General features: G+C 35.8%; 1 protein-coding gene across 2 annotated transcripts in view; it reads right to left on the bottom strand.

The window, feature by feature from the left end:
* Window positions 1-1,104: 1,104 nt before the first annotated feature.
* Window positions 1,105-14,007, bottom strand: part of Dpy19l1 (dpy-19 like C-mannosyltransferase 1) — a 95,873-nt gene continuing 82,970 nt past the window's right edge. Inside the window, exons 17-23 of one of the 2 annotated variants that reach the window (XM_026387637.2) lie at window positions 12,211-12,235; window positions 11,391-11,510; window positions 9,856-10,030; window positions 8,979-9,078; window positions 7,740-7,865; window positions 3,152-3,348; window positions 1,105-1,804 (exon numbers count right to left, since the gene is read on the bottom strand). In XM_026387637.2, coding sequence (XP_026243422.2) covers window positions 3,192-3,348; window positions 7,740-7,865; window positions 8,979-9,078; window positions 9,856-10,030; window positions 11,391-11,510; window positions 12,211-12,235 — 703 coding nt within the window. In that variant the 3' untranslated portion in view covers window positions 1,105-1,804; window positions 3,152-3,191. Of the gene's footprint in view, window positions 3,349-7,739; window positions 7,866-8,978; window positions 9,079-9,855; window positions 10,031-11,390; window positions 11,511-12,210; window positions 12,236-14,007 lie in introns of both variants that reach the window. The other variant, XM_077796779.1, reaches the window with a different exon arrangement.

Here is a 14,007-nt window from a genome sequence, read left to right on the forward strand (position 1 = left end):
GCTTATTTTGAGAAGGACTGGGTTAGAAAATCTCATGTCCCAAAGATGTCAGAATCAAGGTGTCTCTGTTAGGAAATTAGTTATGCAGGAATGAACAAAGCTAAACTGACTTTCCTCCAAAGGGGGGAAAAATAATGCAAAAACATGGAGTTACAATTTAGACACCAAAGCATGATACCAAATTGCAGTTTAATATATAAAAAATAAAACTTTTAGCCACTATGTATTTATCCCTAATGCTTATGTCCCTTGCTGAAAATGATATAAAGCAGTACCAGTGACTCTTGCCATAAATATAAGAAATGTCTGATAATGCCCGTGCCTATCATCACCAATGAAGAAGAGGAGTTTCATGGAACATACTAAAGTTTCTTCCTTTTTTAAAAAACTACCAATCTGAGTCAAACCAGTTCATAGTTATCACTATAAAAGAAGACTGCACATGTTCACTGTCAAGGTAGAAATGAAAATAGAGGCAAGAAAACCACTTCCTACATTTTCATGATCTTTTTTATTTAACATAGATAGTACATGTAAACAAGTGGCATAAAATTCATAAAAATACAATACTCCTACACAATATCAATTTATTCCTGATACATCCTTTCATTTTCTCCTTAATGTCACTGGCCTACTTTAAACAGCACTTTTTCTGCCAAGCATTTTTGGAGGCTTATCTTTTTATGGAAACACTGCCCCAGCTTTGTTTTCTAAAATATCATAGCAATAGCATTTTCAATCGCCTCTTTGCCCATCTTTCCTTTTCCCCTACTAAAGCAAAAATATTTTTAAGTGCTAAAAATATGTAAAATACTGAGTTTTAATACTGCTTTGTCATGTATACTGAACCTACTACTACTCCATGTTACCATAAAAGTATTTAATATCCTACAGCACCGGCTGCTACTGGAGGTGCTCAAGGCTGAGTGTGCCATGGTCCCTCAGGCTTCTGCTCTAAACAGACTCACCTAAAATAGAAGCAGAGATTGCTGGTGGAGTTACATTAAGAAATATTGTTACAAAAGAATTCTTCTGGAAAAAACTAATTTAGACTGCTTTTAATGTTTCCCAGCATATGAAACAATTTGTAACAGTATTTTAATGTTTAGTTTTTTTGTTTTTTTTTTTTTTTGCTGTACAGAATTTCCAATCATTACATGTGAACTTACTAGGAAGGGAATTGTTAGAGGGTGAGAAGAATAGAGAATGACTTTAAAAGTATGGTTGAAAAACTATCCTGAACTGCTGGATATGCAACAGCAGGTGCACTTGTTGAGGAACAACTGCAGATAATGTAGCACACACCTGCCCTCTCCCACCCATGTTGACTCTCCTCTTCAGCCCCAAATGCCTTCTTCCCATTTTCCTGGATTGCTGCATTATTGATCAAATGTTACTCCTAATCCAAAAATTCCCCAGCTGCTTCCCTACTTTTGGGCAACTGGCAAAGCCTAAGAAATAAGATGGTCGAGTAGCAAATGAAAAAGAGTGACTGTACATCTGCAGAACACTGACAGAAGCAATCTCCTGAGCTGACTCCAGATAAGGAGAAGCCCCGGGAGGTGCCGGCTCTGGAGCAAGGCTGGAGATGGTGCCCCTCTCGAAGGGTTCACTCAGCTGTGCATGCTCTCTTTGCAGTTGACCAATACAAGCAAACTAGTGCTTCCCCCAGACCAGGCTTGTCCTTGGGCTCTGGTAAGAAGGCAGAAAGAGAACAGCTCTTCTGTGGCTCCCAGAAGTGGGCACCGGAAACCATCCCTGAGGACTCAGGTCTCAAGGACAATCCACAATGAGGTTAATCTGCCTGTGGTTAATAAAGAGAACACTGTATAATTAAATGTGTAGTCAGCCATAATCATGGTTTGCTTAGAATTTAAAACCTGAAAACCCTTTCTCAAAATAATGAAGATTCATCATTTTGAACAATTTCACTTCACACAAATTAATTTCTAAGAAACAAAAATTTATATGAGGAATTCAAAGCAGGTTTGGAAATTTTTCAAAATAAAAATAGATAAGGATAAAGAAGAAGATGGAACATACTTATTCCTCATACTCAAATGATGGTTTTTAGAACCAAAATTATAACATAAGGCTTAAGGCTTTGTCTTAATAAAGACAGGCAATCTGAAAGTAAAACAGAAAAACTCATTCGTTTATCATTATTCATTTACTTTTTTGACAGAAAAAATTAGTCATGTTTCATTGTATCTTAGTAGTAAAAGAAGAATTACCATATGCTACAGTCTACTATATATTATGTCAACCTGAATATACATTAGTTTGTAGATGCAATATATTTGGGGTTGTTCAAAATAGTTTGTTTTTTTAAAACTAGAATTAAACATGAAAAAATTTTAAAGTGGTTTAAAGTCATTAAAATATAAACATTTGATTAATACTAAAAATGAGAAAAATACAGTTACCATTATTATTATTATTTTTACTAAGAATAAGTACTTGATAAGCAACTTGGGTAAATAGCACTTATCTGAAAAAACCTTGTGAGTGGTATAGAGACACAAGAATGCCATATGGTTGGAAGTTAGAGGGATTTGGTCCTAACCATTAGCTTCAAGAGTCTGGATTAAAAATGGGCAGAAAAGGCCTCATTCACAAGAGCAATAGAGAACAAAATGAACATAAGGAAATGAGATGAACAGATAATTCCAGAAAGCAAATACCCACATTTGTGCCATTTACTAGAACTCAAGTAATGAGAGGGCTGGCAGGACTGAAAACCTACATGAACACTGCACTGTCCAAAGACAAGAGCAGGAGGCGAAGAAGTAAGCAAGGGGCGTTAATAGTCCACAACCTGTAGAGGAAGCCCCAACAGAATTCAGAACTGATTACATTTTCATATCGCCTTTGTCATGACCATCATATATTTTTTACACAGCTGGCTTTGCTCACTTTAGCACAAATATTGAAGTCAAGTACAAGCATATACTCATTTGCATAGCAAATTTTAAGGGGTGCATTAAAATGGTAACCAACTGATGAGGGTATATGCCATTTTCACAATCAGAATAACATTCAAATTTACCAAATAAAATGTTTTCTATTTGAAAACAGTTACCTATAAAAATTTTGGGGATTTGAATTAAAAACAATACATGACTTATTAGCAAAACATTAAAACCATTACTGATGTAATTCTCTGTAGGAGGCAGGTCATGAAGTAGTAGTCATTCTTTTATAACTTCTAGAACTTTGTAAACACTGTTCTGGAATACAGTGGTGAAGTGAGGCTTTGATTCCTTCACCAAGAGATTACATAAGGGAGTTTTCCCAGCATTGGCAGGATCTTCCACATCCCAAATTTCAGGCATGCTGCAACCAGGCCTAGGAAAAAATAAATGTACCCATTAAAAATCAGTGCACATTATATATCTATAGATAAAGCAGAGCATACTTTTTATATTCCTGATCTCATCTCATTTTTTTCTTCTTAACTTAGTTTTAAAAAATGACAGTTATTTATATTTTGGTAATCTGCTGTAATTCCTCTTTAGGACAAGATAATGCAGCAGAAGTGACTATAAAAAAAGAAAACAGACCTGCAGAATACATGCATGCAGATGCTGGAACAAGAGATACCTCAGTGAAATTCTGTCCCAGTTACTTACCAAGAATGAAATATTGGGCTGTTTCCTTCACTCATCTCAGTTTCCACATTTGTGAAATGCCCATGACACAGATTTGTTGTGAGGATTGAGAGAAACCAGATATCTAACATCATGCCCAGCACATAAAAGTATGTATTGATTTTTTTTAAAAAAAATTATAAATGGTAATTATGTTTAGTTTATAGGGAAGTTGCATTAATTATATTCTACATGCATGAATTTAAATAAAATTTGTAGTTTTAAGTTTATATCTCAGCAAAATGAAGAATTCAATCTTAAAAGCAATACATTTTTTATAAAGAATGGTGTGAGAGAGTTTGGTACCAAGTAATATTTGCCTAAATAAGTGCTTCAAAAAAGCTTCATCCTTTATTTTAAATCAAAAACACTTTTCACAGATACAAGGTCTAGAGTCTGATAAAGTTCACTTTCTTATTTGGTTCTAGAGAAATCTTACAAAACAGAAAAACTATAGAGAATTGACCACTGCTTATGTTTTGTTATAGTTGCTTCACTTGTTTTTGAAATAACAGAAAAACACATTTCCAACGAGTTCTGGGAGTTCCATGGCAATCTCACCCAGCTTTCCCCAATGTAGTAGGAGAGTAGCTGCTTCCTCTTTTTCAATAACAGCTTTAACCTTAAAGTAATTTGCCGTTATAAAAATATCAAAATACAGAACTAAACAAAGTAAAAAGCTGAAAGTCACTATTATCTCCAAAGTTATTTCCCAGAGGTGACATCTAATAAGCATTCAACATATATTCTGCAAAACCTTTTTATATGATCATACACATAAACAATTACAGACAAGAAAATATTTATATACACAGATGTTCCAGGGTTGTTTTCATAGAAATGGGATTATTTTAAAACTTGGAAAAATAAAATGAGGCCATTTTCCCCACCTTAGTAGATAAAAACCTACTTCATTGGTTTTAATAGTTTTTAGATTAGTGTTATTTAACTTTTCCTTTAAAAATATAATTGTTTTCAATTTTATAATTAAAAGCAATGCTATTATCAACATTTCTATGCCTATCTTTCTTTTTTAAGTTAAACATCTGGAAACAGCATTATCATTCAGTCAAAGAACTATACAACTTTTCATTTTGTCAGATTAACTCTCGGGGAAGTTTTGCCAGTGAATATCTCCATAAGGTGGGTTCCAGTGCATATTTTTGGGTGTGTCTTCAATAATACTGAATTCTATGCATCTTGAACATCTATGATAATATGGCTGGGCTTGGGGTTTCCACATTTTAATTTTCAAGCATGTCAAGATCAATCTATTACAACTCTGAAGAGCCAGAAATGGTAAATAGTGAGTAATATAGGAAGTAGAAAACTACCCTGAGTTTTCCAGAGTTGGACAGCTTTTAGGAAAAAGAAAGGGCAAAAAGCTGCTTTTGTGAGCTCTATGAGCCTGCTACAATGCCCTTCAGTCCTTCTGTGAATTCCCTGAGGTTTCCCCAGGCTAGTCAGCTGTATTTTCTAATAATATTAGTGATGCTGGACATGGTGGTCAGTCCACACCTGTAGTCCCTGCTATCTAAGGATAGGAGTGCAAACAAGCATTAATGAGAATCTGGGTTATTTTCTTCTGAATATATGTATTTTACTTTTAATTTTATGTCCACTCTAAAATTAGAAATACTGAAAGAAAACAGGGAACTGAAAATAAAAGAGTAGTGTGCTAAAAACTCACCTACAATTTACATTCAGGTGTATTTTAGTATTTGTATTTGTAGACAGAGTGTGATGTATTCAAGGACTAATCAAGGCATTGATGAAGCCACTTGCAATGAGATCATGTACATTCAGTGCTCATGAATGTGCCAGGCACAAATTGAGCACTGAATAAACATTAGTCCCTCTTCCCTTTCCTTTTCCGAGTTCCCATTTCCTTCCCAGGTTCTGACATATTTTTATATTCCAATAATCTAAAAGTGTACCCGACTGGCATAACCAATGGAGAGTGAAGGTCACAGCGATAAAGAAAACCCCAATTCTGGTAGAAAGTTTTGTCAAGAAACTCAGTTCTGGGCTGGAGTTGTAGCTCAGTGTTGGAGTGCTTGCCTAGCACATGTGTGGCACTGGGTTTGATCCCAGCACCACATAAAAATAAATAAATAAAATAAAGGTATTGTGTCTATCTACAACTAAATAAGTTAAAAAAAAAAAAAGAAACTCAGTTCTTTATACTGTAGATATCAACATGAAATAAATATTTGTTCCTCTTCCTTTTCCTCTCAAGTGTCCCATTTACTTTCTGGTCAGAGGAGAAAGCACAGTTTTCGTATTGTTTCAGATTGCTCATAGTGGACCTGCCCACAGTCTCCTGAGAGCATGTACAGTCTGGCTGAAAGCTTGAAGTAATTGACAGTATTAATGAGTGGGGAAAACAGATAAGAGAAATGCTTCTGGACTCCTGCTGGAACCAACACAACTATGGCACATCCAGGTCCTGATGGGGGAACCCAGCACCCAGTTTGTGAGTCTAAGTGTTCATAAGTGATCTGAAGCCAGTTGAATAGCCGCTGCCTTTATATTCCTTCTTATGTACATAAAACAATGTTCTGACTATCAGAATATGATATTACTACAGTTAAGCAAATCCAAAGAGCTTTCCTAACACTTTAGAATGCAAAGCCTCTGCAATTTGCACATATTCAAAAGGGTCTAGAAAAATAATTGAAGAATCTTGAGTCAAGGTTCACTGCTCACTTAGAAGAAAAAAATACTATAAAAATTATTTTTATGTTCCAATAACCTGAAGGAAAGTGAAGCCTAAGAAAATAAAGACCCCAATTCTGTAGAAAGCTCTTTCAAGAAGCTTTCTTCCCATTGCAAATTTTGCCCACCATTGATTTATTATAATGATCTTATAACACTATTATAAGAGATGCTTATATCTTTTTTGTCCTAAATTTATAAATTAAAGGTAGTACGTGAATTTCACATATATATCATATATATTTCAATTGACACTGTCGTAAGTACTTAACAGCATTTTCTAAACTATAAGAACAATAGCATTTTCTATGAATCCTGATTAAATTCAAGTAATCTGGTACATATTCATAGAAAAAGCAGTTAACAATTATTTAAGTTCCTTTTGGGCAAAGCTGAGTAGATGTTATGTAATAGAACTATTTGCACACAATTTTGTCTTAATAGCCTTGTATACTGATGAAGAATATGGTGGGAAAGTATAATCAAGCCATAGATACAGCACAGAAATAGCAACAGATACACTGAGAATCTTTAAAATGATAGTGTTCCATAAAATAGTCTTGATTCCTGGTGAAACTGCTCATGAGCTGGGCTCCTCCTGGAGGAAAGCTTTGGTCCTTTAATAGTAGGCTTCTGTCTGTCATCTGCTGTCTAGTCACCCAAGTGTAGCATTTCTACACAGTCAACTCAGAATCTACATTTGCTTTTGGGATATTACTGATACCTGTAGCTATACTCTGCTTAGTAAACTCTGTGAGAACAGAAACTTTTAAACTATTGTTTAAAACTATTAACTTTCAAACCATAAACTCCATGAGTCACAGCTGATTTATTTCCTGCTCATTTAAGACGTGATATATCAAGAAGGAAAAATTTCATTCTCAGTTGATGAGAATCCATCACATCCATTCACTGGACACCGCACAGTACAGACATGTGGTTTAGACCAGAGAGGCCCTGATTCTCAGCTGCTTGGACCACTTTACTACAATGAGACTACCTATTATTTGGTTTCAGACTCTGGAAGTCTTTTGAAAGAAAATAAATCCAGCTTTAAGTAAAAGTTTTTTAAAAACATCAAAGGCAAATATGAACAATTTGGGAGATTATCAGTTCTAATATCCCTTTAAAGTTGTTGAGTGCAAATAAATCATTAGAAAAGATACTTAAAACAACTAGAAAAGACAACTCCAAATAATAATATAAAAAGCTTTTCCACTTCTACTTTACAAAGTGTTAAATATATACGTATATAAAATATATGTATACTATATATATTTTAAACATATCACCAGCGAAATGCCTGTCATGAGCCTACATTGACTCTTCATGTTTCAGGATTATAAAATATTAACTGTGTTAAATACTCACTTGGATCTTCTTATACACCATGACTCTTCTAGAATGTAATAATTCACTTTTAACTTTACCAATTCTTGCTTCACTTCTTCAGCTGCTTTTCGACTATACATTGAGTATACTATTTTCGTTCTGGCTCTTGAAACAAAAATATGTGGGCAGAAAAAATTAAGATTAAAAGGACAGAGCTGGCATTATTTAAAAGAAAACATGGAATGGGACTACAAGAAAGGATCATGCAGAAGAATCAGGACAATAATAAATTCCTCATAGTAGTTTCTACTAAGGGGCAATGGTGAGATTGAAAGCTGAAGGCGGACTAGCACGAGAGTCCTAAGAGAAGAAATGCAACTTTAACACAGGTCAGCATTTTGTTTTTGTTAACTGTTTTTAAATTCTTCATCACTCTATCACCCATAAGAGTGAAGAACCCTTTTGGTGGACAGGGATGATGGACAACAAACACAACAGAACTAAAAGGGCAACAGTCTCAAACCTTGATATCAATAACACTCAGCATTAAATGGCCTTCCATCCGACTTCTAGATTTATGAAAAATTAAACTTATTTTAAAAAATTGCTCTGGAAATTAGTTTATTGTAATTGATTTTTAAATGAAGAGCTTTTTGTTTGTAAAATTTACTTCCTGCTATTATGCAAAATAATATGCTAAGAGGATTCACCTAATCATTTAAGAAATAAATAGCTTTACCTACCCTAGAATACACATCAAAATTAAATATATTTTCTCTTCTAAGAGAACACAAGTTTGTAATTCATGGGAGAAAAAAGTCTCCAAAAACAATCAAGGATCATTCTAGCAGGTAAAATTGGTGAAAAGCAGAAAAAACTCTCTGGGAATGAGACTGTATTTCAACTGACTCAGAATTCAAAAAGAATGGCCTGCAAGAAAACTGGGAGCCAATAATTTTCTGGGGGAACTTCAAGATAATGACTAAGAACCTGGGTATTTTGGAACTTGTTAACCTCTACACAATTAATATATGATTTCTTTCTTTCTGCCTTGTAGAAAAGACAACTCCAAAGGTTATAATCTTACTGCCCTGTGGAGCCTAACAGTCTTCTTTTGTTTGTTTTTTCCCTAGCATAGCAGTCTTATTTCAGCATTCCAACCCTGATAACTGAAAATCTCAGTTCACTATCCACTTTTTGAAACTTCCTCATTTTGCTTGTTTCTCCACACACTATTTATATAGGAAATTTGTTTTGAACAACATAAGAGGTACTAACCTCAAGCCTGCATCTTCATAATGTGGATGGTTCACAACCGGCCGAAGGGCAGACAACTTCACACTTGCCATAGTGGGCATGGCACCTGCAAACACTGCATCTGGAAACAAGCAGAAGGCCCAAGGAGGATACTGGTGAGCGTGAGAAGGGGTTTCCTTCTAGTTCAACACAATCATCTCACAGGTAAGAGCTGAGGCCCAGGGACATTCATTACTTAAAGATTTCGTGGCAGAAAGCATGAAGCCACATGGCCAATAAAGCAGAGGTCAGCAACTAGGCTTGGATAAACTGTTTTCTTGGAAATTAGAGCTTTATCACCTCATCATTGAGGATTTCTTTTCTTTTCAATATCTCAGAGATCTCACCTGATTCTAGGGAAGAAGTATCAAATCGATGACGAAAGTTTCATAGCACCAAGGAATTCTGGAAAATGGTTTTAATATTCAATCATATTAAATGATTTAATATTCAATGCTAGTATCATAGTTCCCTTTTTGGTACATGAATAAAAGATTGTATTCCATGAGTTCAAGAAGGAATGTAAAGGACTAATACTAAAAACTTATTAAGAAAAAAGTGCAATAAATTTATTTTTAAATGTGGCATTTACAGTTTTTGATAAAGTTTGAAAAAAATTCAAATATATGGAAAAATAGCAGAATAAATTACCAAGAAAATATGCATGACATTAACATTTTCCCTGCAAACCATTTAATAATAGTCAGGAATAACATTTACTATCTGATGCTTTCTCTGTGTTTTTGGATACACTAGAAGCAGCATTACTTAGAAACAATGACCACTGGAAATAACTTGGGGAGGGTTTTTCAGTAGTATATAAAATTTTGAGAAAAACTCTCATCAAATGTCTTTTTACCTGGTTTGGTACTATATTTGATCCATTCTATAAGTTCTTCTTGTGGCAAATTGCTGAACTCCCCTACAATATTCCACTGGGTCTGAAGATTCGCTGAACCTTGAATTGACATTGCTGCTAGTACAGCAAAAACAACAGCACCAGGATGTACTTTGCAAAAGAGCCATCCAAATAACTAAAACCAAATTAAGAATACATCGATAACTGTTAGTACAAAACAGCAAGTATTCAATAAGGAAAAGATCTTCCCAGAAAAGAGCATACTTTCTGCTACAGCACAAGATAAGGAATAACTATCCTAAGAAAAGGTCCCAGAGACATTGATTCATAGGATCAAATAAATTCTACTATTAGCTTTATATAAGAGGGATAGGACTTAAGAAGCTATTCTCTCAACCAGCTCTCTATACTCCATATCCAGGTAATGCCAGGACCAGCTACACAATTTAAAGGCCCTTGTTCAAAATCATTAAGTAGTTAGAAACAGCAAGAACAAAGATTATCCAAGTGCAAGGTCCTTCTGAGCTCAGGGCCCTGTGCAGAGGTGACACAAGAGGCTCCAGTCCTGGGAAGCCAGGCCAGGGTGAGGCTCTCTGTTACTTGGCACATAGTGGGATGGGTTTGAAGATGAATGACACCAAATCAGCCTCCTTTCCTGGCCCAGCCTAGAGAAGTCAGAAACCAGGGAAGGTGGTGCCCCTCCAATACAGTTCCAACATTCTGATGGGAAAACTTGAAGCTGGTCATTTATTCCATACTCAGATAGTCCACCCTCAATATCAGCACTTTGTTCTGAATGTTCTCTCCTAAATTTTTTTTTTTGTATGTCTGCAGAGTTGGATCTCAAGCTTCTTGAGGTCATATATATACATATACTTTTTTTCTGTCCATTACTATTCCCATCCCTAGATACCTGTGGCTTAGTAAATATTTGCTAAATTTGAGAGAGGTGCTACTTTTGCACCTTGGCTGGTTGACTGATGAGAGGGTGACACTATGGAGAAGCATAAATCAGTGAATGCAGAGCAAGGGGGCAGTTCCCAGAAAATACAAGCAGTAAATAACCAAGGATGGATTAAACTAAATTTCAAAAAGTGAAAATCTGGAATGGAAATAGAAATGTACACTCAGTAAATGAGAAAAATAAGCTTGATACTGAAGAACATATTATTTGGAAGGATTTTTATAACTTGAAGTTAATTATTAGAATTCTTTTGTGACATGAATGTTAAGGAAATTATTTCTATAATTAAGTCCTGCTTTCTATCAACACCTGCATTTATTCCTCATGAATTCAGCATGCACAGATTAATGTGTTGAATAGTGCCAAGGACTATTTTAGAAGTTAGAAGACTAGTCAGTGATCAGTGTAAGTCCTTACACCTTAAAAAGCTAAATACAAAACCATAAAGAAATTTAACTATAATAACTTACAGAACCATGGGTAACTCAACATCACTTTAGGGCCACTTAATAATTAAAGCTGGGGTCAAATTATTACAGCAGTTAAAACTCCACCATTATGACCATGTTACCTGTCTAGAGCAGATCAAGGAAGCCATAACACACATGTGTGGTGTCAAGAAGAGTTTTAGTCTCATAATCAAAATGCCAAGGGCTGTATAAGCTAACAGTTGCAATGCATGATAAACCAGCTGAAAGGAAAAAAAAAAGTATTTACTCCTGCTATTCATAAAGCTTAAGAATATATCATTAAACTGGGAAGTATACAGAAAAGATTCCTTTTTTCTTTGTAACAAAGATTAATACTATTTTCATTTCTGAAATTTCTAAAGCAGTTCTTAAGATTTACTTTCAAACTGTATCATTTTAGTAAAAGGCTAAAAATTTAAAGTCTCTAAGACAAATACTTCTGTAATTCCACTGAAGTCAAGACTGCTGTTAATAAAGCTTACATTTCTGACCCTACCTTGGTGCTACCACCAAACTAAGGCAAGGAGAGTGGTAAGAGAAATGATTGCTCCTGAGGTGCCAAGGAAGCCTGCGGCACAACATTGAAGCTGCAGGACAACGTGAGCTCAGAGGAAAAGTCGTTACCAAATCACACAAAGACACCTCACTCAATGGGCTCCAGAAATCAAATGCTGTTACTATGAGGATTATCCAAGCAAAGCAAATGACTTTCCTACTTGTTTTAACAAATGAGTGGCCAGTAAACCTACATGTAGCATTCTCATAAAAACATATACTGGGCTATTTTGAAGATTATTAATGACGACTGTCAATAAATCAAGAAACCAAAACTAGAAAGGAAGATCAAATATATATATATATATATATATATATATATATATATATATATTAAGATAAATGTTAGTAATGTTAAGTCTTTACCTCTCCATGATCAAACTGATGTTTTCTGAAACAGAAAAAAAATACTACTATTATATCATTACTGAAGCACTTACTTCATTAATTTGTATTTTTATGTTGTGAATATGAGTTTTACAATCTCTATAGTATTCCCCCAGGACACATATATGTAAATAAAAATAACTAAAAGTTATACACCAAAACGGGTATTATAACCACTTAAGACAGTTTATTTTTTTAAATGACAATGTTGTATTATATCCTGAATATATGACTACTTGGTATTTATTATTATGACAATAATAGCATGCTTTGTGTACCAGATCCCTCACTGGTGATATGCTAGCAGAACAGAGAGTGCAAAAGAACTCTGTGGCTTCACATTCCCACACACCTGCTTCCCACCCCCAGTGAAGTGGGTCCCTCACTTTCCTCATATTCTGCAGCTACAGTAGAGACAACTGAAGGTTGGGGGATCACATACTAGATTTTTCTCAGCACTGGCTGTAGAATATACAAATATGCACAACATTCCACCTTTAACTTTTCTTGACAGCCCTCATTTCTCTAGAAAGATCCATGCTTAGAGGCTGATGACTCTTACCCACATCTCTCCCTATCCCTCCACTGATTCTCATCATAGCAGTAAAAGCAGTCTTTTAAAAATGGTAAGGTGGTCATGCCAGTCTCTCTTTAAAGTCTCTGATGGGCACCCTTTGCAATTAACATAAACTTGCAAATCCCACCAACTGCACATGGTCTTCCCAAGCTGGCCCCACTTGTCTCTTCCCATACTGTCTCTAGTGCTCTTACCACAGACTAGTTCACCCCTTACTATATAGAGAGGCCTCTGGCTACCCTATATCCAGTGTCCTCACCTTGATCATTCCTACACCTCTTCCCTGACTTATCTTCTTACACAGAAAATGTTCTCATTAGTGGTGTGCTTGATTATCACCTGTCTCTCTATACTAAAGTGAACCCTTCAGGAGTTCAGGGTACAAATCTATCCATCCATCCACCCACTCAATTTCATTGAGCACTAAACACTCTGGAGACAGAGGATTAACAAGAGAAAAAAAAATTTCACCCTCACAGAGCTTACATATAAGTCAAAGGAGACAAACAAAAAGCTAATACACATGTCACATGGTGACAAATGCTGCAGAGAACGGGAAACAGAGTGAAAGATGCAGGGGGCACGGGGTGCCTGGAAAGGCATGCATTAACCAGCCTGATCACCTAGTCATCAGAATATTTGTATATTCTACAGCCAGAATCTAGTATGTGATTCCCCAACCTTCAGTTGTCTCTACTGTAGCTGCAGAATATGGGGAAAGTGAGGGACCCACTTAACCTGAAGGAGCTAAGGGGAAAGCACTGAAGACCCTGAAGGGAAGAGTACTTCAGGCTGAGAGAGGAAAGGGATGTAAGAGCTCCATGGCAGGGAGGTTCTGATGTGCTTACCACAAACTCAGTATGTTGAGACAAAAGGGAAAGCAGAGAATGAGGAGGAGCATGATGGGACAGATCACAGTGGATAAGAGGCCAAAAGACACAGGACACTAGAGACCAGGATGAGGGCTTTGATTTATTCCAAGTGATTTAGAAAGCTGCTTGAAGACAGCAGTGACACAGTTTGCCTTCTGTTGAAAGGCTTTTTGCTTTCCAACAACAGAACAGGCCTGGGCAGCAAGAGCAGAGGCAGAAAGTCAGAAAGGAGGTCAGGAGGCAACAATTCAGGGGAGATACTTGTGGTATGGACCAGGATGGAGGCGCTCAGTGGTACTCAGAGTCTGCATATAATTTTGAAGGTAA

This window comes from Urocitellus parryii, chromosome 3, assembly GCF_045843805.1.
Source record: "Urocitellus parryii isolate mUroPar1 chromosome 3, mUroPar1.hap1, whole genome shotgun sequence".
Classification (NCBI taxonomy): Eukaryota; Metazoa; Chordata; class Mammalia; order Rodentia; family Sciuridae; genus Urocitellus; species Urocitellus parryii.